Genomic DNA, 25988 nt, shown 5'->3' with positions numbered 1-25988 from the left:
TTTAATGTGTTGCTGGATCTGGTTTGCTAATATTTCGTTGAGCATTTTAGCATCTATGTTCATTCAGGATGTTGGCCTATTTACAATTGCATCAAAAAATAAAATAAGCCTGGCTAGTGTGGCTCAGTGGATTGGCGCTGGCCTGAGAACTGAAAGGTCACCGGTTTGATTCCTAGTCAGGGCACACGCCTGGGTTGCAGACCAGGTCCCCAGTTGAGGATGTATAAGAGGCAACCAATTAATGTTTCTCTCCCTCTCCTTCTCCTTCCCTTCCCCTCTACCTAAAAATAAATAAAAATAAAATCTTTAATAAAATAAAATACCTAGGAATACATTTAGCCAAAGATGTAAAAGACCTGTACTCTGAAAATTATAAAACACTGAAGAACATACAAATAAACAAAAGCATATATTATGTTCATGGATAGGAAGAATTAACATCAGTGTAGCCCTAGCCAGGTAGGTCAGGTGGTTAGAGTGTCATCCCAATATGCTAATCGCAGGTGCAGTTCATAGTCAGGGCACATACAAGAGTCAACCAATGAATGCATCAATAAGTGGAACAACAAATCGATGTCTGTCTGTCTGTCTGTCTGTCTCTCTCTAAAAATCCATTTTAAAAAAATTTAGAAAGATGTCCATACTACCCAAAACAATTTATAGACTCAATGCAATTCCTATTAAGATACCAGTGGCATATTTCACGGAACTAGAACAAATCGTCCAAAAATTTATACGGAACCACAGAAGACCCCGAATAGCTGACTCAATTGTGAGAAAGAAAAGCAAAGTTGCAGGAATCACATTACAAGGCCATAGTAATTAAAACCACATGGTACTGGCATAAAAACAGACATATAGATCAATGGAACAGAATAGAGAGTCCAGACCTTTATGATCAATTAATATTTGACAAAAGAGGCAAAAATACATAGTCCATTCAATAAATGATGTTGGAAAAACTGGACAGATACGTGCAAAAAATAAATAAAACTGGGACCACCTTCTTACATCATACACAAGGATAAACTCAAAATGGATTAATGACCTAAATGTTAGACTTGCAACCATAAAAACCCTAGAAGAAAACATAGGCAGTATAATCTCAAACAGTTCTCACAACAATATTTTTTTCTGTTGTATTACCTCAGGAAAGGGAAACAAAAGAAAAATAAACAAATGGCTATATGAAACTAAAAAATTTTTGCACAGCAAAGGAAACCATCAACAAAACGAAAAGACAGCAACTGAATGGGGGAACATATTCGTCAATGATATATCTGATAAGGGGTTAATATCCAAAATTTATAAAGTACTTCTACAACTCAACACCAAAAAAACAAACAATCCTATTTAAAGATGCACAGAGGACCTGAATAAACACCTCTCCAGAAAGGACATACAGATGGCCAATATACATATGAAATGATGTTCAACATTCACTAATCATCAGAGAAATGCAAATTAAAACCACAATGAGATATCACTTTATACCTGTCAGAATGGCTATCAAGGAGAAAAGGGAACCCTCCTGCACTGTTAGTAGGAGTGCAGACTGGTGCAGCCACTGTGGAAAGCAGTATAAAGTTACCTCAAAAATTTAAAGATGGAACTGCTTTATGATTCAGCAATTCCACTTCTGGGAATACAGTATTCCCTCACTTATCGCAGGTATTACGTTCTAGACAACCCCGCGATAGGTGAAAATCTGCGAAGTAGAAACCTTACATTTATTTTAGTATTTATATATATTTTAAGGCTTTATATAAACCCGTCCCACACACTTATAAACCGTTCCCAGTCCCTTATTAACCTTTTCCACACTTTTATAAACACTACTTATGCTCTTAAATATATTCTACACTCTTAAACCTACGTAACTTTAACAACATATGTATACAGTACCGCAAAATCCCGCGATATAGTGAAAAATCCGCGATAAATAATTAAATATAATATTTTTAAAAATCCCGCGATATAGTGAGGCCGCAATAAGTGAGCCGCGACACAGAGAGGGACTATTGTATATCCGAAGAAACCTAAAACACTAATTCAAAAGAATATATGCACCCTTGTGTTCATTGCAGCGTAATTTACAATAGTCAAGACTTGGAAGCAGCCCAAGTGCCCATCAGTACAGGAGTGAATAGAAAAGCTGTGGTACATTTACACAATGGAATATTACTTGGCTGTAAAAAAAAGAAGGAAATCTTACCCTTTGCAACAGCATGGAGGGACCTGGTGAGTATTATACTAAGTGAAATAAGCCAGTCAGAGAAAGACAAGTGCCACATGATTTCACTTATATGTGGTATCTAATGAACAAAATAAACAAATAAAATAGAAACAGACTCATAGATACGGAAAATAGACTGACGGTTGTTAGAGGGGAGGTGGGTTGCAGGGGCTCAGTGAAAAAGGTGAAGGGATTGATAAAGCAAAACAAAAAAAAAACCCTCACAGACAGACAGCAGTAGGTGATGACCAGAGGGAAAGAAAGTGGGGGAAGGTGGAAGAGGGGAAAGGGCGATAAGTGGTGATGCAAGTAGACCTGACTTCCAGTGGTAAACACATAATATTAATACAATATACTGATGATGTATTATAGAACTGTATGCCTGAAACCTATAATTTTATTAACTAATAAATAAATAAATTCAATAAAAAAGTAAACAAACAAAATACACATTGCTTAATAAATTGTTTGGAAAAACAGATGAAGAGATAAAAAAAATAACATAAAGCTAAAAATAAAGCAAGCCATCAACGAAGTTAGGCCAAGTTGTCTGGTAAAGTCATAAGGATTTTTTACCTAAATCAGAAACGCAGTTCAAGAGAAAGGGGTAGAGGAAAAACTAGTAGTACAGTAAGACCCATGCTGCCATCTAGAGGTTAAAGGCTAGATGATTTTTCTCTTCAATCAGTCAAGTTAACTTTTAACTATTATAAACAGAGGTAGGACTGAAGAGACCTTATAAAGTAAGCCAGACAAATAACTCTGACGTCAAGCCACAGTGATGAATATTCAGGGTGTAAGAGCGCCAATTATTCCCTCCCTGCCCTCCTTCATAGATTAAAATAAAGACATTAAAAGAGCTAAATGTTCTTTAGAATTTTATCCAGACTGCTAAATATGAATGGCCACTTTTTCAAAAATCAAATGCCTAGAGGGTAGAGAAGTCTACTATAACACAGGCTAGCTTGAAGCAGAAGTATTTCTTTGGTACTACCACCAAAGAAAGTTGTATCAGTTAGTTTCTGGTACAGACAACTTCATGAATGTAGATTACTGGGATGAAATACCAAGTTTAAATGGAGATGTCTCAGTTTGTTTACAATAAGATGTTTCTTTTAAAAAACTATGGTGATTAATTTAGCCAAATAACACTTCTACTGAAACTGCTAAATGAACATACAGAAGTAGACCATAAATTAGCAGAAGGAACTGCTTATATCAAAATAAGCTAAACTTCATAAAACTTCTTCAGATGATAATATATATACTCAGTATGATCTTATTTACTTATTAACTTCTTAGCTAATCTTTCTTTATAGTACCAAGGTAATTTCAAACCAGTCTAAGTAAATGAATATAAGTTAAATTGAGATTTTTATCTTTTAAATCTATTTTATAGTATATGGTAAAGTGTAATCAAGGACAAACATATCAAATTCAATATTTCTTCATGATAAAAATACCCAACAAAGAATAAAAGATAACTTTCGTAACCTAAGAGCATCTACAAAAAATCCACAGCTAACATCACTCAGCTTTCTCCCTAAGATTAAGAAGACAAGTATGTCCACTCTTACTGCTTCTGTTTAACACTGTACCAGACTTACTAGCCAGGGCAATTAGGCAAGAAAATGAAATAAAATATCCAGATTGGAGTTGAAGAAGTAAAACCATCTCTGTTTGCAGATGATCTAATTCAGTGTATTGAAAATCTTAAGTAATCCACTGAAACACAATTAGAAATTAAAATGAGTTAAGTTGCAGGATATAAAATGCATATACAAAAATTAATTCTATTTCTCTACAGTAGCAATGAGTGAACTAAAAGTACATCAAAAAATAAAATATGTATGAATACATTTTTTAAAATTCAGAATTGTCCATGTCAGTCTGTCATGATTTTACCCTCATAAAGGCAAAATAACCCAGGATTTTCTTTCACCAGGACTTATGAATACATTTTAATAAACGAAGTATAAAACTTATACTTTGAAAACTATAAAATATTGTTGAAAGAAATTTTAAAAATACATGAGTAAAGAGAAAGGCATACACATTCATGAATGACAATATCTAGATGGCAATTCTCCCCAACTGATCTAGAGATTTAATGTACTCCCTATCAAAATCCCAGCTGACTTCTTTGAAATAACTAACAAGTTGAAATTTCTATGGAAATTCAAGGGACCCAGAAGAGCCAAAACAACCTTGAAAAAGAACAAAGATGGAAAACTAACACATCCCAATTTCAAAACTCACTACAAAGCTACAGTAATCAAAATAGTGAGATACTGGCATAGAACAGAAATACAGATCAGTGGAATAGAATTTAAAGTCCAGAAATAAACCCTCACATTTATGGTTAATTGATTTTTTAAAGATAAGAATGCCAAGACAATTCAATGGAAAAAGAACAGTCTTTTCAAGATATGGTGCTGGAAGAACTGGATATAAACACGCAAAAGAATAAAATCGGATCTATACCTCACACCATGTACACAATTAACTTAAAATGGATCAAAGACCTAAATGTAAGAGATAAACTACTAAGCTATTAGAAGAAAACATAAGCACGAATCTTCAAGACCTTGGTTTAGGCAATGGTTTCTTAGGTATGACACAAAATAGAAGCAACAAAAGAAACAGTTGATAAGCTGAACTTCACCAAAATTAAAAGCTTTTGTGTATCAAAGGATATCATTAAGAAAGTAAACTTTCGCAAATCATATAAGTGATTTCCTCAATAGTAAAAACATAAATAATTCATTTAAAAGTAGGCAAAGAATCTGAATAGACAGTTTTCCAAGAAGACACACAGCTGCCCAATAAGCACATGAAAACCTGTGTGGTATCATTAGTTATTAAGCAAATGTAATTTCAAACTGCAATCACATACCATTCACATCCACTAGAATGGATATGATAATAATTTATTTAAACAAATAATAAGTATTGGCAAGGAAGTGGAGAAATTGGAACCCTCATACACCTTTGGTACATGCAGTATAGAAAACAGTCTGACATTTTCTCAAAAGGTCAGATGTAGAGTTACCACATGACTCAGAAATTCCACTCCTAGTTATAAAACTCAAGAGAAGGAAAAACTTGTATATGAAGTTTATAGAAGTATTATTCATACTAGTCAAATAGTGGAAATAACCCAAATGTCCTTCAACTGGTGGATAAATATATGTAATGTGGATAACTAGTGAATATGTAGCTATATCTATACAATGGAATATTATTCAGCGAAAAAAAAGTGCTGATACATGCTACAACATAGAACATTTAAAACATTAAGTGAAAGAAACCAGTAACAAAAGACCACATATTGTATGATTTCATTTATATGAAATGTTTAGACTAGGCAAATTTGTAGAGACAGAAAGATTAGCTACTGAGAGAAATACAATTGATTTTTGTATATGCATCTTTTATCCTGCAACTTGACTCAACTCATTTATTAGTCCTACTCTTACGCCTATAGAGTTTTGAGTTGGGAGGAATGGGGAGAAACTAATAACGGGTAGAGTTTCTTTTGGTAGTGATGAAAAGGTTCTAAAACTGTGTTGCAACAACTCCAAATATATTAAAAATAATTGAATCTCACACTACAAAAAAGTAAATTGTAGGGTATATAAACTATATCTTAATAAAGTGACTTAAAAAGAAAAAAGAACAATGTATTAGCCCTAGTTTCAAATGGCATGATCTGCCGCTTTCCCAATTTTTACATTATATTTTAAAATATTTTGAATAGAGCCAGTAAATATGTCATCTCCATGACTACTAAAAAGGTTTGTAGCCTTAAGTGACAGGGGGATAATTTTTTACGGGCAAAACAGCAGAGAATCTGTAGTATTCATTAAGATTCACAACAGTTCGATGGGTCTTAGGAATGAAGCAAGCTAGGCACTATTGCAACTTACAAGACTAAATCAGGATCATGCCCGAGTCATAATAGCGATGGAGTAGGGTTCAGGTATAAGATAAAACCAAACCATTATCAACAAGCTTCACACTATCTTTACTATGTATGGTGGATCACCCACTGTCATAAGAGGAAAAATTCCCGATACTATAAGATCTTCAAATATTACTTTTCATCACTGAACCACAGCTATCCAGAAAAAGAACAATTTCTACCTTTTTCAGTTTTAAGTCAATAAATTTCATTAGAAAAATTCTGTCATTTCATTTGAAGGCATCTGCAGTTGATCATTCAATCAAATACACACATTACACATTTACTATACACCAAGTAACCTATGGATTACAAAGACAACCCAAAGCATTCTTACTTTATAAAATCTATCCAAGAGATGATGAGACATGTACCAAAAAACCTCCCCAAATGCCAAATGGGAAAAGTGCCATACAAAATAAACTAGAGTAATTTGGGAGACAAAAAAAGAGTTCACTTTCCATATCAAGTATGAAAAGGAAAGGCTGATGAAAAAGGTAAATTCTGGACAGAATAATGAAGGATGAAAAGAGTTCTAATATTAGAAATAGGTAAGGAGGACTCTGAGAAAAAGGAATAGCACAAAGAGAATTAAGATGGGAAAGTGTTCTGAGAAGAGTATTTCAAATGGGAACAGTGCATAGTGTTTGGGTAGGGGAGAAGTAAAAAAGAAGGCTAGTGGTTAGGTCAGGGTCAGAGTGTAGAGGATTTTGAATGCCATGAAAAGGAATCTGAATTTTATCATATGGGTAATGAATTACCAGTAATGATTTATGAGCAAAAGTCAAAAAGAAGAAATGATACTTTAGAAAAATTAATCCGGTAGTGACAAACAAGATAGACTGGGATAAGGTAGTTGAGAGGCAGGGAGACCAGTTGAAGGTGACTACAACAGTTTCAGTACAACAGGAAGGGCAAGGAACTCAGATGGAAGTAACAGAAATGGAATTCTTTATATGGTAAGGCAATTTATAAATTTTTGTATTTCTATATATTTCATGGGAATTTCATATAAATTAACTGCCCAAATCAAGCCAAGAGGCCCAGTCATGAGAAGCTATAAACGCCTATACAAAAAATTACTGCATTCCCAAATCTGCACACCAAAAGGGCTGAGACATAATCATGTACCAAATCAAGGGCAGGGGTTGTCTTTCAAAAGGCACAATCTAGTTATTATGAGCCCTATACTAACATTTTAACAATGCTCTGGGGAAGTGACAAACAATCACGTTTTAAGGACAAATATCTTTTGCATTTTTTTCTTTCCATCATTTTTATCAGTGCAGATATTTGCATAAAAACAGGATCACTGGTCCTTGGGGATCCATCAATTCCTATTGCTTATTTTTCATCCATGTCATCCTCTCAATTAATGCAGGAAAGAGGATTGAGACATCAAATACCAGATTAGGGTAACAAGTAAATGTCATCTTGTTTTTATGCAAATACACTACACACAATAAAACAAAGACAGACTGTATCCAAGAAGTCTGATACATATCAATGTAATTCTTTCCAATTCTAAACTTAAAAACTACATTCTTTGTCAGCTAATTCCTTATGATCAAGGAAAATGACAATCAGTTGCAAAGCACTGCTACAGAAGTTTAAATAAGGCTGAATTTTGAATTGGAAAATAATTTTGAAAGATCTTAGCCATACTCGTGGGACTTTTCTGGCAGAAATGAGCATTTCTGTTGAAGTTTCGGTTCAGTAACATCAAATCCCCCCACCTTCAAAGCCTTAAATTTTAGAAATACACCAAACAATAATAATGGTTTTAACTGTGCAGATTAAAAATTAAAAGAAACCATATCAAATTTCTGATTCAGTGGAAAGTAATTAAAACAGACTTTATTGATGCTTAAGGAAGTCATTCTAAAAACTGATAAAGAGAACGAATCATTTATTCAATAAAAACAGCTTTCAAGGTAATAATAAATAGTTGGTAAGATAAAGATCATTATCAAAAAATTCTAGAGACTTCCGGCCAAGATGGAGGCTTAGACGGACGCGCTAGGTCTCCCTCTACAACTAGAGAGGAATACAACTACTTCAAAACAAAGGATAACTAGAAATTCCAGAAAATAAAACTACACGGAAGCCCAACATATGAAGTTATAAACCAGCGCCGTCCTTTGGGCAGGTAGGAAGAGCAAAAGTGGGTGGTGCTGTTTGCGGTCGCACCAGGGACAGCAGCGGGGAGAACAACCCCGGCTGCAGTCGAACCCCCGGCAGCTCGCGACCCCAACGCTGGGGAAAGCAGCCACCACATCGCCTTGAACAGTGAGGCCCAGGGGGGTGGGAGGACGGATCCCGGTCTCCTAGCGGAATAACTGTGTGAATCCATCTTGGACCCCCGCCCCCAAAGAAAGCGCCACAGGGCTGCGAAATAGGTCGCGGACAGGCACCGGTCGCTGGATTGTGACGACAAAGCACCACGGCACAGCAAGAAAGGCTGCCAAACGGCGCCGGTCGCTGGGTCATTACGAGTACACAGGCACTGCCCCCTACAGCCGGCCCAAGAAAACAAAACGCATCTGTCAAAATGAGGCAGACAACTATAGAAATCCCGGTGGCACAGCTCACCAGGCAACAGATGGAGAACCTGACAGATGAACAGATAAGAAACCTGTCAGATGCTCAGTTCTGGGCCATTGTTATCAGGTGGCTTACAGAATTCACAAAAGATCTGGAAAAAGATGAGAAAGAAGCGAAAAACACTCATAACGAAAGGAACAAAACCATATACGAGACAGATGGTGAGGGAAAATAATCCAGAGTTCATTTCAACAAACTGGAATATGGAGAAGGAACAAGCAGTCAACCAATGCAGCGAGAGGAAATGGGAAGCAACGATGAGAGGATCAGAAACCTCTGGGACAGCTATAAAAGGCCCAACATAAGAATCATTGGTTTGCCAGAGAGCGAGGAAGATGAACTAGAACTTGAAAAATTGAGTGAAAATATAATAAAGGAGAACTTCCCAGACTTGGGGAAGGAAATAGACTTACAGGTCCAGGAAGCACAGAGAGTTCCAAAAAAACTGGACCCAGGGAGAACCACTCCAAGACACATTATAATCAAAATGTCAAAAATTAAAGATAAAGAGAGAATCTTAAAAGCAGCAAGAGAGAAGAAAAGAATTATGTACAAAGGGGTCCCAATTAGACTATCAGCTGACTTCTCAAGGGAGACCCTGCAGGCAAGAAGGGACTGGCAAGAAATATTCAAAGTAATGAAAATCCAAAACCTACATCCACGAATACTCTATCCAGCGAAATTGTCATTCAGAATAGAAGGGCAGAGAAAGTGTTTCCAGGACAAAATAAAACTGAAAGAGTTCATTAGATCCAAACCACTGTTATATGAGATGTTAAAGGGACTGGTTTAGAAAAAGGAGGATCAAGACAATGAAATCTAAAATGAAAACTGCATCACAAGAAACAACAGAAGCTAGGGAATTGAAACAAAGGCAAACTAAACAGGCAACGAGAGTGGAAAAAGAACTATAGGTACGGGGAACATATTGGGGGGAGGTCAACAGGGAGGGGGAATGGGGAGAGGGAGGGAGATGATATAGGAATTAAGGATCACGGTAGGAGGGAATGGAATAGACAGAGAGAGGTTGAGAAGAACTGTATGCACAACTAATGGACATGATCTAAAAGGGGGGGACAACTGGAGGGAGGGGGGCCACCGGGTGGAGGGGAGCAGAGGGAAGGGAAATTGGCACAAATGTAATATTATAATCAATAAAACACATTAAAAAAAATTCTAGCTAATATAAAGGAATGACAGAATTAGAATATTACTATTTTGCAACCTATAATAAAAAAGTGGACCTAGGCAGTTATCAAAGGCTGCTAAAACTCCAGGTGTAAAACTGATGGAGTATTTTACAATGAATAATAATTGATCTAGCAATACCTTTATCAACTAATTAATTTAACACTGCAAAGAGACAGACATAATACACGTTCTGATGAATGTATACACCACTTATGAAATATTCTTGCCAAAATAAAAATCAAGCCTGTATCTATTGATACAAAGCTCTAGATCTAACTACCAGGAAATAGAAAGTCATAGATGAACATACTATGCACTACCGCAGGGATGTAAGCAACAAAGTCTAGTATATGAAAAATTCTACAGAACAAATAACTAGGTTTAATAAATGGCAAGGGAAAATAAAAGGGAGGTGAGATTATGACAGACTACAATAGACTTAAAGAGATATATCAACCAAGTAGGTATAGGAACATTATTCAGATCCTGAGCCAAATCAACTGTACAAAGACAATTATGAGTCAACCAGGGAAATCTGAATCCTGATCAGCTATTTGATGATATTAAGAAAGTTTGTTTAAAATGTTAAGGCATAATAATGGAATCGCAGTTATATTTTTTTTAAAAAAACGGAGGGTCCTTGTCTTTTCAATCACATATGAAGTTATTTGACAAAGAGGTAATATGGTGCCTGAGATTTGTTTAAAATAATCATGAGAGGTTGGTATACATAAAACAGATTGGCTATGTTGACTGCTGAAGCCAGGTGATGAGTACCTGAGGTCATTATTTCAGTCTCTCTACCTTGGTATATGTTTAAAATTTTCCATAATAAAAAGCAGTGGAAAAAACCTACTTCATTATCTTTCTTAGTAGGGAAGCAGGAAAAAAACTAAGACAAAATATAGCAATTTCAACTCTAACTAACTAGAGATAATACTATTGATCAATACCTTTAGTAATATAGCATCTTCTGATACACTGAGCATAAAATTTATTTCATGAAAAAACTGACAGAGAGATAAAGGATTGATCATTATGATTACTACAATATTTATTATTCAGAGCTAGAAACAGAGTCAATTTCTATACTATACAAGTCTTGCATTCATGAATTTAATAATCACAGATTTGTTTTTTCATTATAAACCCTGGAGGTCTATGACAACATATCTGGTAATTAGTAATTTTACCGATATAAAGTTTAATCACAAGAAATAAACATTCAGTACACAGAGAAGAATTAGGTCACAATGAGTGAACCTAGCAGACAACCTAGCAACCACATCTCAAAGCAGTTTGTTGTGTTTCTGTTCCTTTATTCATGAAGTGATTCAAAAATGTTTTCCTGGTGAGAGAAAGCCAACTGTTAATAACAATAATGGAAGTAAAGAAAAGATAGAGGGCTAAAGAAGTGATGACTATTAGTCAAAAATCATAAGCTTTAAATTAAATTTTAAAGTTAAATGTTGAATTTGGAAGTAACTTAAGTCAATGATGTGAAAAAATCCACTATATGCTCTATAAACAAGAAAAATAACTTAGGAGATTTTTAGGATTGCTCTAATCCATCCCTTAATCAGTACAAAACTTGCACTTTTGAAGAAAATGATAAGCTATAGTAGTCTCTCAAAATTGTGGATTTACAAAGGTCTCAGGAGGTACCCACTGAGAACAAAGTTCTAACCAATACATTTACATTGAGTATTTCTTTCAACCACAAAGAGAAAATGTTCTACAATTCCTTTTCTAGATTTATAATGAATATAGTATGAAAAGAGATATAATTTATAAAGAAATAATTTTAAACTAAAAGAATGAAGAGCAGTCAGGAATAAGTGAGATTTTTTAAAAACATTACTCATGGTAACAGATTATGTTCTTGGTCTGCTATCAATCCCTTTTTTTCTTTGAGGAGCCAAATGTCCCTCCCGTGTGATTTGAGTCAGACTAAGCCTTTCCCTCTGTGTCTGCACCTATGACCCCAGCCTGATCTATCTGAGTGCTCCATGCTACCTGGCTAAAGGACTGGTTCCAGGGTAGGCATGAAAGCCAGGATGGAACAGTCAGAGTCCTCCCCAGGACCTCTTTGGGAATGTTCAGAAAAGACATTATTTCTCTGGGGATTATGACATTTAAAGCCACATAAACTAGAGCTTTTTGGCCACCTTCCCCAGTTCTAGGGAAAAGCTATCTGCAGCAGCAAAGAATAAAACTAAGGCTTGAATGAAACAAAGCCTTGAGATGCAAAACAAAAGGAAGAACACAAGCAAATCCCAACGACATCATTAATCATCATGGATCTACAAGATGGAGGCATAGGTAAACACGCTTCACCTCCTCATACAACTACAGAAAAAATTACATGTAGACTATAAAACAAATATCACCCATAACTGTCAGAAAATCTAGCTGTATGTAAGTCCAACAGCCAAGGATTTAAAGAAGCCACATTCATCCAGATGGGTAGACGGGGGCAGAGATGTGGAAAGAGGTAGAGAGGCTCCGAATGGTGCCCAGCTGTGCGAGAGGTGGCTGAACGGGCAGTTCCACATTCATATGAAGTGGGTAAAAATCATGAGGGACACCTTGAAAGCGAGGGATCCCAGCCCCGAACCAGACCACACAGTAGCCCAGCATTCCAGTGCCAGGAAGATAAATCCCTGTAACTTCTGGCTATGGCTGTAAAAACCAATAGGGGTTGGGGCGGCAGAAGAAACTGCCTGATTATCAGGAGACTAATCTTAAAGGGTCCACATGGACTTAGGATTTACACAGACCCACCCCCTCTGGGATTCAGCACCAGAGCAACAGCTGGAGGGGCACAAGTGGCATATGGGGAGAAAGTGAGGAGACTGGAAACAAGGCAAGTGGTGGGAGACAGCTTCCTCCCAGGCAAATCTCCAGAAGCCAGGCAGTGACACTGTCCTCTCTCCGAGCCCTCCCTCCACATAGAGTCACAAAGCGGTGAAACAGGTTGCCCAGCCCTGGTGATTACTTAAGGCTCTGCCCCACACAATTTAAGGTCTGCTCTTCTACAACAGGCCACACTACTAAGACAGGGAGTCAAAGCAGATCTACCTAATACACAGAAAGAAAGACAGGGAGGCTGCCAAATTGAGGAGACAAAGAAATATGGCCCAATTGAAAGAACAAAATAAGACTCCAGAAAAGAATTAAACGAAATGGAGATGACCAACCTATCAGATGCAGAGTTTAAAATACTGGATATCAGGATGCTCAAAGAATTCATTGAGTATAACAACAGCATAAAAGAGACCCAGGCAGAAATGAAGGTTACATTAAGTGAAATAAAGAAAAATCTACAGGGAACCAATAGTGGAGAGATTGAAACTGAGTATCACATCAACGATTTGGAAAATAAGGAAGGGAAAAGCATTCAATCAAAATATCAACAAGAAAAAAGAATTTTAAAAAATGAGGATAGAATAAGAAGCCTCTGGGACATCTCCAAATGTACCAAGATCTGAATCATAAGGATGTCAGAAGGAGAAGAGGAAGAGCAAAAAATTGAAAACTTATTTGAAAAAATAATGAAAGAAAACTTCCCTAATTTGGTGAAGGAAATAGACATACAAGTCTAGGAAGCACAGAGAGTCCTAAACAGGTTGGACCCAAAGAGGCCCACTCCAAAACACATCATAATTAAAATGCCAAAGATTAAAGGTAAAGAGAGAATCTTAAAAGCAGCAAGAGGAAGGCAGAGGGTTACCTACAAAGGAGTTCTCATAAGACTATCAGTGGACTTCTCAAAAGGAACTTTGTAGGCTAGAAGGGACTGGCAAGAAGTATTCAAAGTGATGAAAAGCAAGGACCTACAACCTATTACTCTAACCAGCAAAGCTATCATTTAGAATGGAAGGGCAGATAAAGTGTCTCCCAGACAAGGTAAAGCTAAAGGAGTTCGTCACTTACCAAGCCATTATTATATGAAATGTTCAAGGGACTTATTTAAGAAAAATATCAAAACTATGAACATTAAAATGGTAATAAATTCACAGCTATTAACAACTGAATCTAAAACAAAACAAAACAAAAAAAAAAACAAGCAAACAACCAGAACAGGAACAGAATCATAGGTATGGGGATCACTTGGAAGGTTACAAGCTGGGAGAAGGAAGGGGTAGAAATGGGGAAAAGGTACCAAGAATTAAGAAGCAAAATTGGTAGGTACAAAATAGACAGGGGAATGTTAAGAACAGTATAGGAAACATGAAGCCAAAGAACTTATATGCACCACCCATGGACATGAACTAAGTAGGGGGACTGCTGGAGGGAATGGGGGTACTTGGCAGATGGCGGCAAAGTGGGAAAATTGTAATAGCGTAATCAATAAAGTACCATATTTTTCACTCTATAAGATACACTTTTTGCCCCCCAAAAGTTGGGGGAAAATGTCTGTGTGTCTGATGGAGCAAATACTGCGTCACAGACTGTGATGTGTGTTACCTGACCTGTCAGCGGTGGTGACAGCTGTTAGAAGAGGAAGCGGTGGGCCCACGTGAAACCCCTGGGGACACTTAAATGTCCCACTTTACTGCTGAAGCTCAGGGCGTCTGGTCAGTATGAAGTTAGCGAAGAAAGTGATTATCAGTGACTGAGCAACTGAGCTTCATAAATTCTGACACTAGCGATGATTTCTTGGGGTTCCCAGAAAACTAGAAGAGTACTTGAACCTTAAAGCCTCTCCTGATTTGTCAATGACAGTGATGATGGTTCTTAATACCGCTGTCAGCTGCTGTTCACTTCACATGGTTGAAATATTATTGTTATATTTTATTAAATATTTTAGTACAACATTTGGTTCAGAATTTCTTTTTTCCTCCTCCTCTAAACCTAGGTACGTCTCATGGTCAGGTGCGTCTTATAGTGCAAAAAATACGGTATATTTTTTTAAAAAGTCATGAATCTAGATATCCTCAAAGCTATTTCTACTCCTCGAATTTTTATTTATGTGAACTAATAAAGTCCCTCTTTTGCTTAAGCTAGGTTGACTGGACATTCTATCATTTAAAACTGAAAGGGTTTCCAATATACTTTTATTGTACAGAGAAAAACAACTGTTACCTAGTAAACTCTGTAATTATTCCTGCACACTCTATCAGAAAAGGCACTTTATATTACAGTGGCTTCTCACCTTCATAAAACATAATAAAGATACCTCCTGTACTGCAGCTAGAACTCACCATGAAGTAAATAATAGACAACCCTGATTAAATGTGACCTGGGTACTCACACTCATCCAGCCCCAGCTGATAGGCCAGGTTCTGTAGGCCTCGTACCTTCTCCATCAAATTAGCTGTGGTGAGGCTCCCCAGTTCTGAAACAGAAACATTCATTTCAATACCATTTCTTTCCACTGTTCTCTCTCTAGTAACAACTCATTCGAGTTGGGAATCCCTGTTATAAGAGTTTTTAAGCTTAATTTCTACCAAATAAGTAGAAAATAAATCTATTTCTTTTCTCATCCAACCTTTCCCCCTCCACATACACACCAGTGAATTTTCCCCGTCACTGCAAAATGCCTCAGATGAGCTTACCCACTATGAGAAGCGAGTTAGCACAGATACAATAGTAAATTATGTGTTTTATCCCAAGGATCCTTTTATAACATTCATTTTGCCTATCATACGAAATGAATATAACATTAAAATATGAAACCTTGTGATTTGACAAAGCATTGAGAAAGCTTACAGACAAGATCTACCTTACAAAATGGACACTGTCTCCACTGCCTTTTATTAAAGTCTTCATTATTTTCAATTAACAATACAATAGTGACAAAACATGTACTGTTCCCCATTTCCCTAAGTTTAGAAAACAAAAATTAAGTATTAATCCAAACTTTCCCTTCAAATCAAATACCTATAAAAAGACAGTATACTTAAAACAAAAACTTACTTCCCTAGATTTTCATTTAAATAGCATAGAATGAAATTCCTTTTAGGTTTAAGACACAGATCAACATATATGGAACATAATGCTATCTTTCCTTATTAAAAATTTAAAGTTTCCTTAGAAAATGCATAGTGGTAGCATATTATATAAATGTCTGTTTGGGCCATTAGAACAATAAACCTGAAATGCCCTTGAGACTTAATATTTCCATGGTTGGAGGAGGGAAATCTACACTTAAGCATTTCATGCAGAACAATGAATTACCTTTGAATCAAATAAAGGTGTTATTTTCTCCCACTTATCATGCCATACTCATTACCAATATACGGCATAAGTAGTAGACTTTCTTGACCTGTTCCGCTGCTTAAATAGCATAAGAGTCCAAGATTTTTAACCTTCATTTCAGTCTATTACTTCACAAGCAACATGAATCTTATCACCAGAGGATGATTAAAAAATAGAGCAAAAATCAAGGAAAATTAATGTTTTTTAATTTAAATTTCCACTTGTGATTGAGTTCCAAGTCATTTATCAAACAACAATATTCACTACTTATAGTATTCTTTATGGGAGAAATTGATTGGATAGAATGAAATAAAAGACAGGTCTTAACCCACTAAGAGGTTGCCAATTAATAGTACTGACAACAATACATGGCACTGGTTTACAGTGGGAAGAGACTAGACTTAAAATAAAAAAAGGGTTTATATTTTTTCACTCTAACAAATCTTTAAGTTAACCTTTAAATCTTAGATATCATCATACCTAACTCACAGGACCTTTATGAGAATTAAATGAGAAAATTTATGTGAGAGCTTTTTCGTTCTGTCAGCTTCATACAAAACAAAGATACTAGCAAAGGAATTCAGCAGCAGAAGAAATCATTATGAACAGGTCTTAAATTAGAGGGATTTCTACACATGGAAAAGTAAAGAAAGGCATCTAGAGATGAAGAATATTAATAATAGTTAAGGAGGCAGTTTGAAGCTAAGAATACCTTTAAGGGAATAGTGAGAGAAAAACTAGGAAGGTGGTTTATGGGGAGCATAAATATCAGGTTAAAAGTAAGAGGTCACCCCAGCATAGCTCACCTTTCAACATATCGATGTCATCCCGTTCTATTTCAGCCATCCATTTGGGTGGTGAGCTAGTAATAGGCTGTCAAAAAATAAGAATATATCCATTTAGACACATCAATGTATGAAGAGACCCTACTCTTCCTTCTTGTAAATAGCTTGTCACACAGCATTCAGGTTGTTTGAAAACAATGGAAAATTATAATTTCTAAAATCCAGATTTCTCCAGTTTCAGATATGGCCTATAAATAGTCACCTTACAAAATAATACTGCTTATCCTTAACATTGGTCTCACAGAAATGATTTTGGGAGATTTAGATCTGACTACTACTATTGTTCCATGCATAATAGATCAGTATAGCAATAAAAGAAATTACTTCTTGCAGGCTCCCTCTAGAACACGCCCACGCTTTTCTTCCCTCTCAGGTGTGTATCTTTACTTTTCTCTCCTAAACTCAAAGGGTCTCCATGAAACTTGCAACCAGCGGAGCAACAGGCAGCAGCAGTTTGTCCAGGCTAACCCACTCAACCTGTCTCCGCGGCCCCCTTTTGTGTGACTTTTCAGGGAGCTAACAGCTGCCCAATCACCGCTGACTTCTGTCGCTGTGACCTTTACTTCTCAGTGAATTCACACAGCCCAGCATGGTTCACTTCTTTCCTAGGTTTCTAGGGAGCCAAAGCAGAGCACAGCCTAGGCTCTCTCCTGTTGCTTCCTCTACCCTAAAAGCTCTTTTGTTTCACTGTCCCCAGCTTTAATAAACATACTCTCAAAATAAAAAAATTAAAAAATTACTTGAAATTCAGTTCTGGTGAAAGCTTCCAACTGAAATGTTTGAAACAATAACCAGTAGGGAACATTCTCTAGCAGAGGAGAAAATACAAAGGAGAACTGAGAATGAGAAAATCCTCAATTTGCAAGAAGAATGTCATGATCATCACTTTGAAATTTCATTTTATGATAGATGTCTCAGAAAACTTTAGAATTTTAAGTTATCTTCTCATTTCTGAAAGTGAACTTACAAAATCTGAAAGAGCCCATTCTTAGAATAGCTTTGGGCAAGTCTTCAATCCTAGTTGCATGTAAGAATCATCTATATGTAACAAACAAACAGACAAACAAAACAAATGACCTGGCCATACCCCAGATGCACTGATTTAGAATATCAGGAGTCAGGGAAGGATCCAGAGGAGAGAACAGAGCAAGAAAAATTATATATGTATTTTAAAAGCTCCACAACTGCATACTGATAATTCTTTTGCACAGGAAGGGGTACACTAAGAAACATGATTGAGCCTTTTTTCTTTTAAAAAAATTAGTATTTACTTAACACTATGCAACCAGCAAAACACTTTACATGCACTATGTCATTTAATTTCCAAACCAATCCTATGAAGCAGGTATTATTATTCTCATTTTATAAATGAAAAAACTAAGGTACAGGAAGATTATAAATCTCTTGCCTCAGGTCACACAGCCAGTGGAGCCAGGATTCAAAATCCATGTAGTATGAGTTTAGAAATCCCTACTCTATACTACCTCCCGTAGAAGGCTCTAGGTCAAATTTACCATTTGAGGAAACAGATTATACCAGGGGACTTTAACCTGGAGTCCTGGAATGACCCTAAACCCCTAGAAATAAAACTCAATACGTACGTGCATACTTCTAGGGAAAAGGTGTAAATACTTAATCAGATTTTCAAAAACTAACATACTCAAATAAAAGTCATTTTAAAACCACTCAATGATATTCATGACTCAAAAAAGTTACTTGTTACCACACACAATGAACTAAACTGGAAAATCAGTATGAATAAGAATGTAAAAAAATTAAGTCAACCCTGACTGGTGTGGCTCAGTGGGTTGAGCATTCTCCCACACACTGAAAGGTCTCTGATTCAATTCCTGGTCAGGGCACATGCCTGGGCTGTGGGCCAGGTCCTGGTTAGGGGCATACAAGAGACAACTGATCGATGTTTCTCTCACACATCAATGTTTCTCACCCTCTCTTTCTCCCTCCCTTTGCCTCTCTCCAAAATATAAATAAATAAAACTTAAAAAAAGAAATTAAATCAGGTACTTTCTATGCCATCTACGAGACAAAAGCTGATTTGATACTAATAGCAACTGAGTATTGTTTACTATGCCCCAGGTACTATGCACAGTGTTTAACATGCATTATGGCATTAATCCTATCAGAGAGTTTCAGATGAGAAAACTAAGGCTCAAATATGTTAGAAAAGTTGTTGGGGTCACAGATAGTTAAGAAGCAGATTCAGGATTCAAATCCAAGTGTTTGACTCCAAAGCCCTATTCTGAAGTCCTCATGCTTAGGCTAATGGAGCACAGGCCTGCTTACACACAACCCTAGCTCTTGAAATAAATGAAAGAGGCTACAAAGTCAAACCTCCTCTGAAGAAATACTTTCAAGGGACCTGAAGGCCACAGGCCCACATGGGCCTTAATATTTAACTCACTACCTTTAACTCTAATAACGAGGAGAGAATGCTGAGCATATAGTAAGGTACTGTGAGTTTTATATTATAAATCTCCAATGTTACGGTTTAACACAGAGAGCATGGGCTTTGCAATCAGACAGCCCTGTGTTCCAATCCTGGACTGTTACTAGGACTTGGGCAAATAACTTATCTTCCAGGTGTTTCTGTCAGTCAGTGCTTTTAACATTGGGCTGAAATGCTTCTAAGTGGTATTAAGAGTGTGGATGCTAGTAATCAGACTAATGAGTTCAAAGTCTGATTCTGCCACAGATAGCCTATAACCTTGGGTAACCTTCTTACTCTGTACCTATATCCTCATCTGTAAAACGCCTCATATGGTTCTGTGAAGATTACATAATATATTTAAAGTGCTTAGAACAGTGCCTGGTACATGGTAAACACCGTCTAAATGGTATTATAATATTATAATCATCATATTTTCCTGGTTGTGGGAATATATAAGAGAACATATGTAGAGTGCTTGCTCCCTGGAAGGAGAAAAGTTGTGGCTCTAATGGATGTCTTCCTTCAGTTGCTGATGAGCCATGGAGAAATTTCAAAAATCCTCTAAGGATGTATAAGCTAAGGTCATAATGCCTCGTATAAACAAAAGAGAACAACTTCAGATCATATTTGGGCAAAAAGAATGCTGCTGTTATATTAAATATTTCAACTGCCTTACGTTAAAAGCATTCAAGCTAAGAAAAGAGGCTAATAGACAAAGGTCAAAATGCCAAAATAGGGCACTGGGACAGATGAAGACATTATCATCAATTAGCATGGTAATAATATACACAGATTTCCAGGGCTGTAGTTACAAAGTGATTTAAAGACTATGACATTATTCTTGAAAACAAAGAAGATATTGAGCTTTTACCAAGGAACAAAACATGGGATAAACTTTATTAGGTAAGTAAAATATTACTTACGCTTTTGAAAGAGGCTGCAAATTCAGCAACACCTGGTACTAAAAAGCAAAAGAAAACAAAAACATAACATTATTTATTCAATAAACATTTTAGTGTCCCAGACATAGAGGATTCAAATAATAAGAAGCAAACAGCCTTGTCTTTAGGGAGCTTAATGTCTGGAAGAGGAGAGAGAGTAAATCAGTAACTAAGTGCTCCAAGAAAGATACCAGGAACTATGGAAGGACCCCCACCTACCACCTCCACCACCGGAAAAAAAAATAAGGAAATATAAATCAGACTGAGGGGACAGGAAAAGAGTCTCAGAGAAAATAATGCCTCAATGAGACTTTGAAGGATCAGGAATTAGCTGAATGGGAGAGTGGCAAGATACAATATCTCTTACCAAATAAAAGTTTAAATTTCCTTTTTAGGTTTGCTGCTCTGCCAATCCAATTGTTACTTAAATGTCTCACAGGAAGAATCACATAAAAAAACAGAAAAATAAAAAACAGGTATTTAAAAATAAAATGATGTTCAATCTCACTTAGAGATATACAAACTAAAAATAATAAAGATCAGTTACTTTCAATATCAGCTAGTATGTGAGTAAATGGGGACTTTCATGCACAGTCACCTCTTCCATGTACACAAAGACATTTGTGCAAGAATATTCATTATTAAATTATTTGTAATATCAAAAATTCAATATAACTTATGTTTCCATATAGGGTATGAATATATAAACTATAGTATATTTGTGCAGTGAAATACTTTAAAAGAATAAAGTATATCCAGGCCCACTAAGATGGAAGAATCCATTAATTACTTCTACTAGGTGGAATAAGTTAAGCAGTAGATCATGTGCATATGAGTCCATCATTATATCCGCCCCCAAAACAAAACAACACCAAAAAACCCCTCTTTATACTTAAATAAATATATATATTTGCTTAACTGAGTAAGTATAAAAAAGATCAAAAGGATTGTACCAAACTACTAATGATGATTTTATAAGAGTGATTGAAAGAGCTGAGGAAATATATTATGTATCTCTGTATTACAGATATTTTTTAAAAATAATTATTTTTTAAAGGCTATCATTTCCTGAATTGCATTGTGTCCTGAAAAAATTAAATCACCAAATAGTTATTCTTAACATTGGACCACAGAATTCAGTCTCTTCACTTTGAAATAAAATGAACATTTTAACCATTACAGTTAAATGATATCTCTTCAAAAATCTTCCTCAATAGCACTGGTTCTCCTGCATTGAGTCTGATATAAAGAAACCAAAAACTTACATTGTTCTGGCCAAAGGTCTGGTGAGGCACGGTCAAGTTTTTCAAAACTTAACAAAGATGCTTCCAGATCTGTCCCTAGAACAAAATACCCAGATGAGCCAAGAAGACACAAAACATGTTAATTTATATTTTAAAACATTTCAAACTCAAAGAATATAACCCTTTCTCATCAAACTTCACTTTTCCAATCTCTAATGTTTTAGTGGGGTATTAGGAAAAATGGTTACCAACAAACCCACCCGCACCTTCAATCATACTCTTAGACTTTCCTCCAGTTACAATCAATTAAGTGTCCCTGCTCTCAAGAGAAACAAACTCCTCTGCTAGGGTTCTGAATTCCATCTTCTCTTGCTCTATCAAAGGCATCATAAATAATAATATCTTTCTTGCACAATCAGTTTCTACAGTCACTACTGACTCATAATCAACAGCAATAAACCTGCTTTAGAATTTTCCTTCTTTGAAAAAACTCTTCCTTGAGTCCATTACCTCCTCACTCCTCCTTCCCCCGAAAGTTCTTGAGCTGTCTATCCATAACGCTGTCTCTACTTCTTCGCCTTCATTCTCTCTTTAAGCCATGACTATCAGGCTCCTGTTGCTATACACACAGAAACTGCTGTTGTCAAGGTTACCTATGAACTATGTTGCTCAACCCAGTGGTCACTTCTTTGTTCTCTTTTATGTGATCTCTTCACAGCATTCACGCACTGACCATTCTCCTTGAAGTACTCCACTTGCAGCTTCTATAAAACCACTATGCTGGTGTTTTTCCATCCTCATTGCTCCCTTCCTCAGTCTCCTCTTTCACTCAGGCCTGATCCTAAGCTGGCTTCACTCTCTACCTAAAATCTCCTAAGGAGATTTCATCTAGTCCCATAGCCTTTACCATGCCAATGATTCCATATTTATACTTCCAGTCATAATCTTTCCCCGAACTTCAGAGTTATATATCTAGGTAGCTACTTGACATCTCTATCCATTTACATGTGTGAAAAATCCCTTAAGTCTAATATGTTTAAAACCATACTCTCCTGGTCCTCTATATCTCAAGAAATAGCACTACCAAAAACCTCAGTTTTCAAAAACTCAGATGCCATCCATTCTTCATGTCTCCCTTTCCATTATACAATATTAGTAAATCCACCAGCTTTTCTCTTCAAAACCAAATTAATTAACCAAGGAACCATCACTTCTCTCCTGGACTACTTCAGTAACCTCTTAACAGGTCTCCTTTTACCCACTCTTACCCTGTTCCCTACTACCCACAAATCTATTCTCCACAAAGTAGCTAGAACTGATTTTTTTAAAAATGCCAATCAGTTCATGTCACTCTCCAGCTTAAAGAAGTTTTTCCCAGACAAATTCATGAATTTATATCTACCATGACCTACATGATTCCGCCTAATTCTTTGACACCATTTCCTCTCCACTCTGGCCTGGGCACACAGTAGATACTGGATATTAACAACAGTTAACATTTGTTGAATACGTATTGTATGCTCAGTATGCTAACTAGTTGCATAAGTTAGTTAAGTTAATAATACAAACAGTAGTTCTTAACATTTTCTGGGTAAGCCACATCTTTTGAAATCTGGACCCCTCCGCCCCCCCAAAAAATGCTGTGGACTCACACCTCAGAAAATGTACATATGTATATATATTTTTTCAACATGAACTTTTCTCTACATTGAATTTTTCCCCAAATATTCTAAGAGAATTTCTGATGACATTCTAATTGATCAAGAACTCAACTCTAATAAATTTCTTAACTAAAGCATCCAAAAATTGTAAGAAAGGAAAGATGTGTGTAATACAAAATGTCAGTTTTCAAATTCCTAAGGAATGTTACGAATGGGAAGCTCAACCATAACAAAAATAAACTTATTGGGGGTAGGAGCCAATAACCAAGGGTGGTCTTATGAAAACCACAGCTGGGGGCATAACCCAGGCTCTGCTGTGAGTCTCACTCTCATAATTTAAGTACGTTACTTGACTGCAATTTTCTCTTTTTCAAAAAGGCCCAGTAAATTTAGCATTAAAAAGACAAATGATTAAATGACCTAATCTTTTTCAAATCAACATTATTTGAATTGTTTTAAAGATAAAAACAGATGGAATACTAAACATAGAAATGAGAGCGGTAGGCATTGGAATATTTTAGGATGACGGACTTATTTAGAAGCTGACTTTAAGTTCTAAGTGCTCACATTGATTTTGTCAGATTAAAAAAAACAAAAAGACTAGGCAGGAAAGTGAAACTGTAGAAGATGAGACCGAAAACTTTTAAAAAATCAAGAATGGAAAGAGTAACAATGAAGATGGCTAGAAGATCAAAGAGAAAATATATGTTTCCAATACTTTTCCTGGCCAAAGACAGGACACACAGCTCTAAAATCTCCCGAACTTATAAATCAAAAATAACCTCATAATAAACTAAAAATTTTAACAGAAACTACTTATACTACTGCTACCACTTGGTTAATTTTTATTTTAATTGTGGTAAAATATAGACAACAAAATTTACAATTTTAAGTGTATAGTTCAGTGGCATTAAATACATTCATAATGTTGTGCAACCATCATCACAATCCATCTCCATAACTTTTTCACCTTCCCAAACTGAAATTCTGTACCCACTGAGTAATAACTCCCCATTCCCTTGACTATTTAAATGTTCCCTCTCCCTCGTTGTTCTTTCTGGCAAGAAAAGGGCATTTTAACCAGAGAGTACCCAGGCAGGAGAAAGAATCTCTTTTGATTCCGAACACCAATAATTTCTTCTAATCTACCTGCACTCAAAAAATTTAAGATTCGGTTTAATCTGAAACTTATGAGGAAGTAATATATTATTTATGTATATATAAAATCATTATTTCAACTATGAACAAGACAATATAATCTACTGTGAAAGGGGGAAGTTAACACAATAACTATGTTGACAATGAAAGTACTGAGACAGGGTGCAATCCCCATACTGTATTCCGGGAGGTGACATCTAAAATAAGACCTGAAGCTGCAAGAGTCTACATGTCTGGTTAATCTTTTCTTTTCCCAAAGCACCTAACATTTATGCCTTTCATATAGTAGACAGTCAATAGTTTTCTTGGCCTCGATTTCCTCATTCCTGAAATCAACTTCCAAGATTCCTTCCAAACACAAAACGTGTTGATTTCAAAAGGGTAAACTGAGTATCAGTGAAATGGACGTGGGGATGGGGGCAATAGAAGCAAAAAAATGAGTTGAGAAAGGACTGCAAGACCCTCTCTTAAGCAGAATCGAATTAAAAGCATGTGGGTATACCCAAACCACTTAGCTGCTTGGATGACTTGCATCTTAGACAATATATAAGCAGAAATCCTTCACTCACTCAGCTTGAGAAAACACACAACAGCAGAAGCAAGAGAGATTGAGACATGTACAAGACTACACTAAAAAGCTCAATCCTCATTTTCCTTGGTACTCTAATGGCGAGGGACCGGAGGGGTCCCCCGCTTCTCTTGCTGCCTGGACAACCGTACCAATCTGAGGAGACAGAAGAGAATCATGTTCAGTCCCGGGATGACGTCAACCACCAATCCCAGCTAGGGTTGGAGAGAATCGTTCCAAGTGATCAAAGATAAAAAGAGGCACGTCATTCCCCCCAATAGTATTCCTCCTCAGCCCTCAGTGAAGTGAGCCTACGGGAGGGACAGGGCCCTGGATGGGTCCCTCGCGGGTGCCCTCCTCCACCAGCCTGGTACTCATCGGGGAAACTGGGCACCTTCAGAGCAGCTGTGAAGGATCGGCGAGCTGAAGATGCACCCGTGTCCTAAGGAAGAGAAGTGAAAGGGAAAAGAGAGGAGCCCAAGAAAGAAGTGTAAGTTCGACGGGCAGACGGAAAGCGGAAGTCGCCAGGGGAGCAGGCGAAGTAAGATCTGTATACCGGCTCTTACCCTCTGTGGGAGACGCCATCTTCCAACCCATGTCACGTGACGTGGCCAACTGTCGGCGGGAAAGCTAGGACCCACAAGCTACGCCCCCAAAGAGAAACCCTATCACCCTACCCCCAGTCCCATTTCGTTTCCCCCTCCCATAGGACAGTCTTTGCCTAGCCCCGCCCACAATGCTGGCCGTAGCCCTTTGCGTACTCGATGAGATGGAGCGCCTGTAAAGTTCTAGGACGGTTTTATTTATTTTCTTTATTGTGGGGTGGGGCCGCAGTCGCTCCTGTGGCCAATAGGGGTTCCCGGTTAGGGGGCGTCTTCCCTGCGCGCTGAATACAGACCACCCAAGTTAGGGGCGTCTTCCCT

At 36.8% G+C, this 25988-nt stretch overlaps 1 protein-coding gene across 7 annotated transcripts in view; it reads right to left on the bottom strand.

Moving 5' to 3' along the window:
- Positions 1–25822, bottom strand: part of LIN52 (lin-52 DREAM MuvB core complex component) — a 102881-nt gene extending 77059 nt beyond the window's left edge. For 4 of the 7 annotated variants that reach the window (XM_090271150.1, XM_090271147.1, XM_090271153.1 and 1 more), the window contains exons 1-5: positions 25632–25822; positions 21700–21774; positions 20417–20454; positions 17006–17072; positions 15253–15336 (exon numbers count right to left, since the gene is read on the bottom strand). In XM_090271150.1, the coding sequence (XP_090127276.1) occupies positions 15253–15336; positions 17006–17072; positions 20417–20454; positions 21700–21774; positions 25632–25662 (295 nt within the window). In that variant the 5' untranslated portion in view covers positions 25663–25822. Of the gene's footprint in view, positions 1–11195; positions 11344–15252; positions 15337–17005; positions 17073–20416; positions 20455–21699; positions 21775–25631 lie in introns of those variants that run through there. The other 3 variants (XM_090271151.1, XM_090271148.1, XM_090271149.1) reach the window with 3 other exon arrangements.
- Between the last annotated feature and the right edge of the window lie 166 nt (positions 25823–25988).

Source organism: Furipterus horrens, unplaced genomic scaffold (genome assembly GCF_987537825.1).
Source record: "Furipterus horrens unplaced genomic scaffold, mFurHor1.1.pri manual_scaffold_3, whole genome shotgun sequence".
In the NCBI taxonomy this organism is placed as follows: Eukaryota; Metazoa; Chordata; class Mammalia; order Chiroptera; family Furipteridae; genus Furipterus; species Furipterus horrens.
This window is presented reverse-complemented; position numbering and strand designations above follow the sequence as displayed.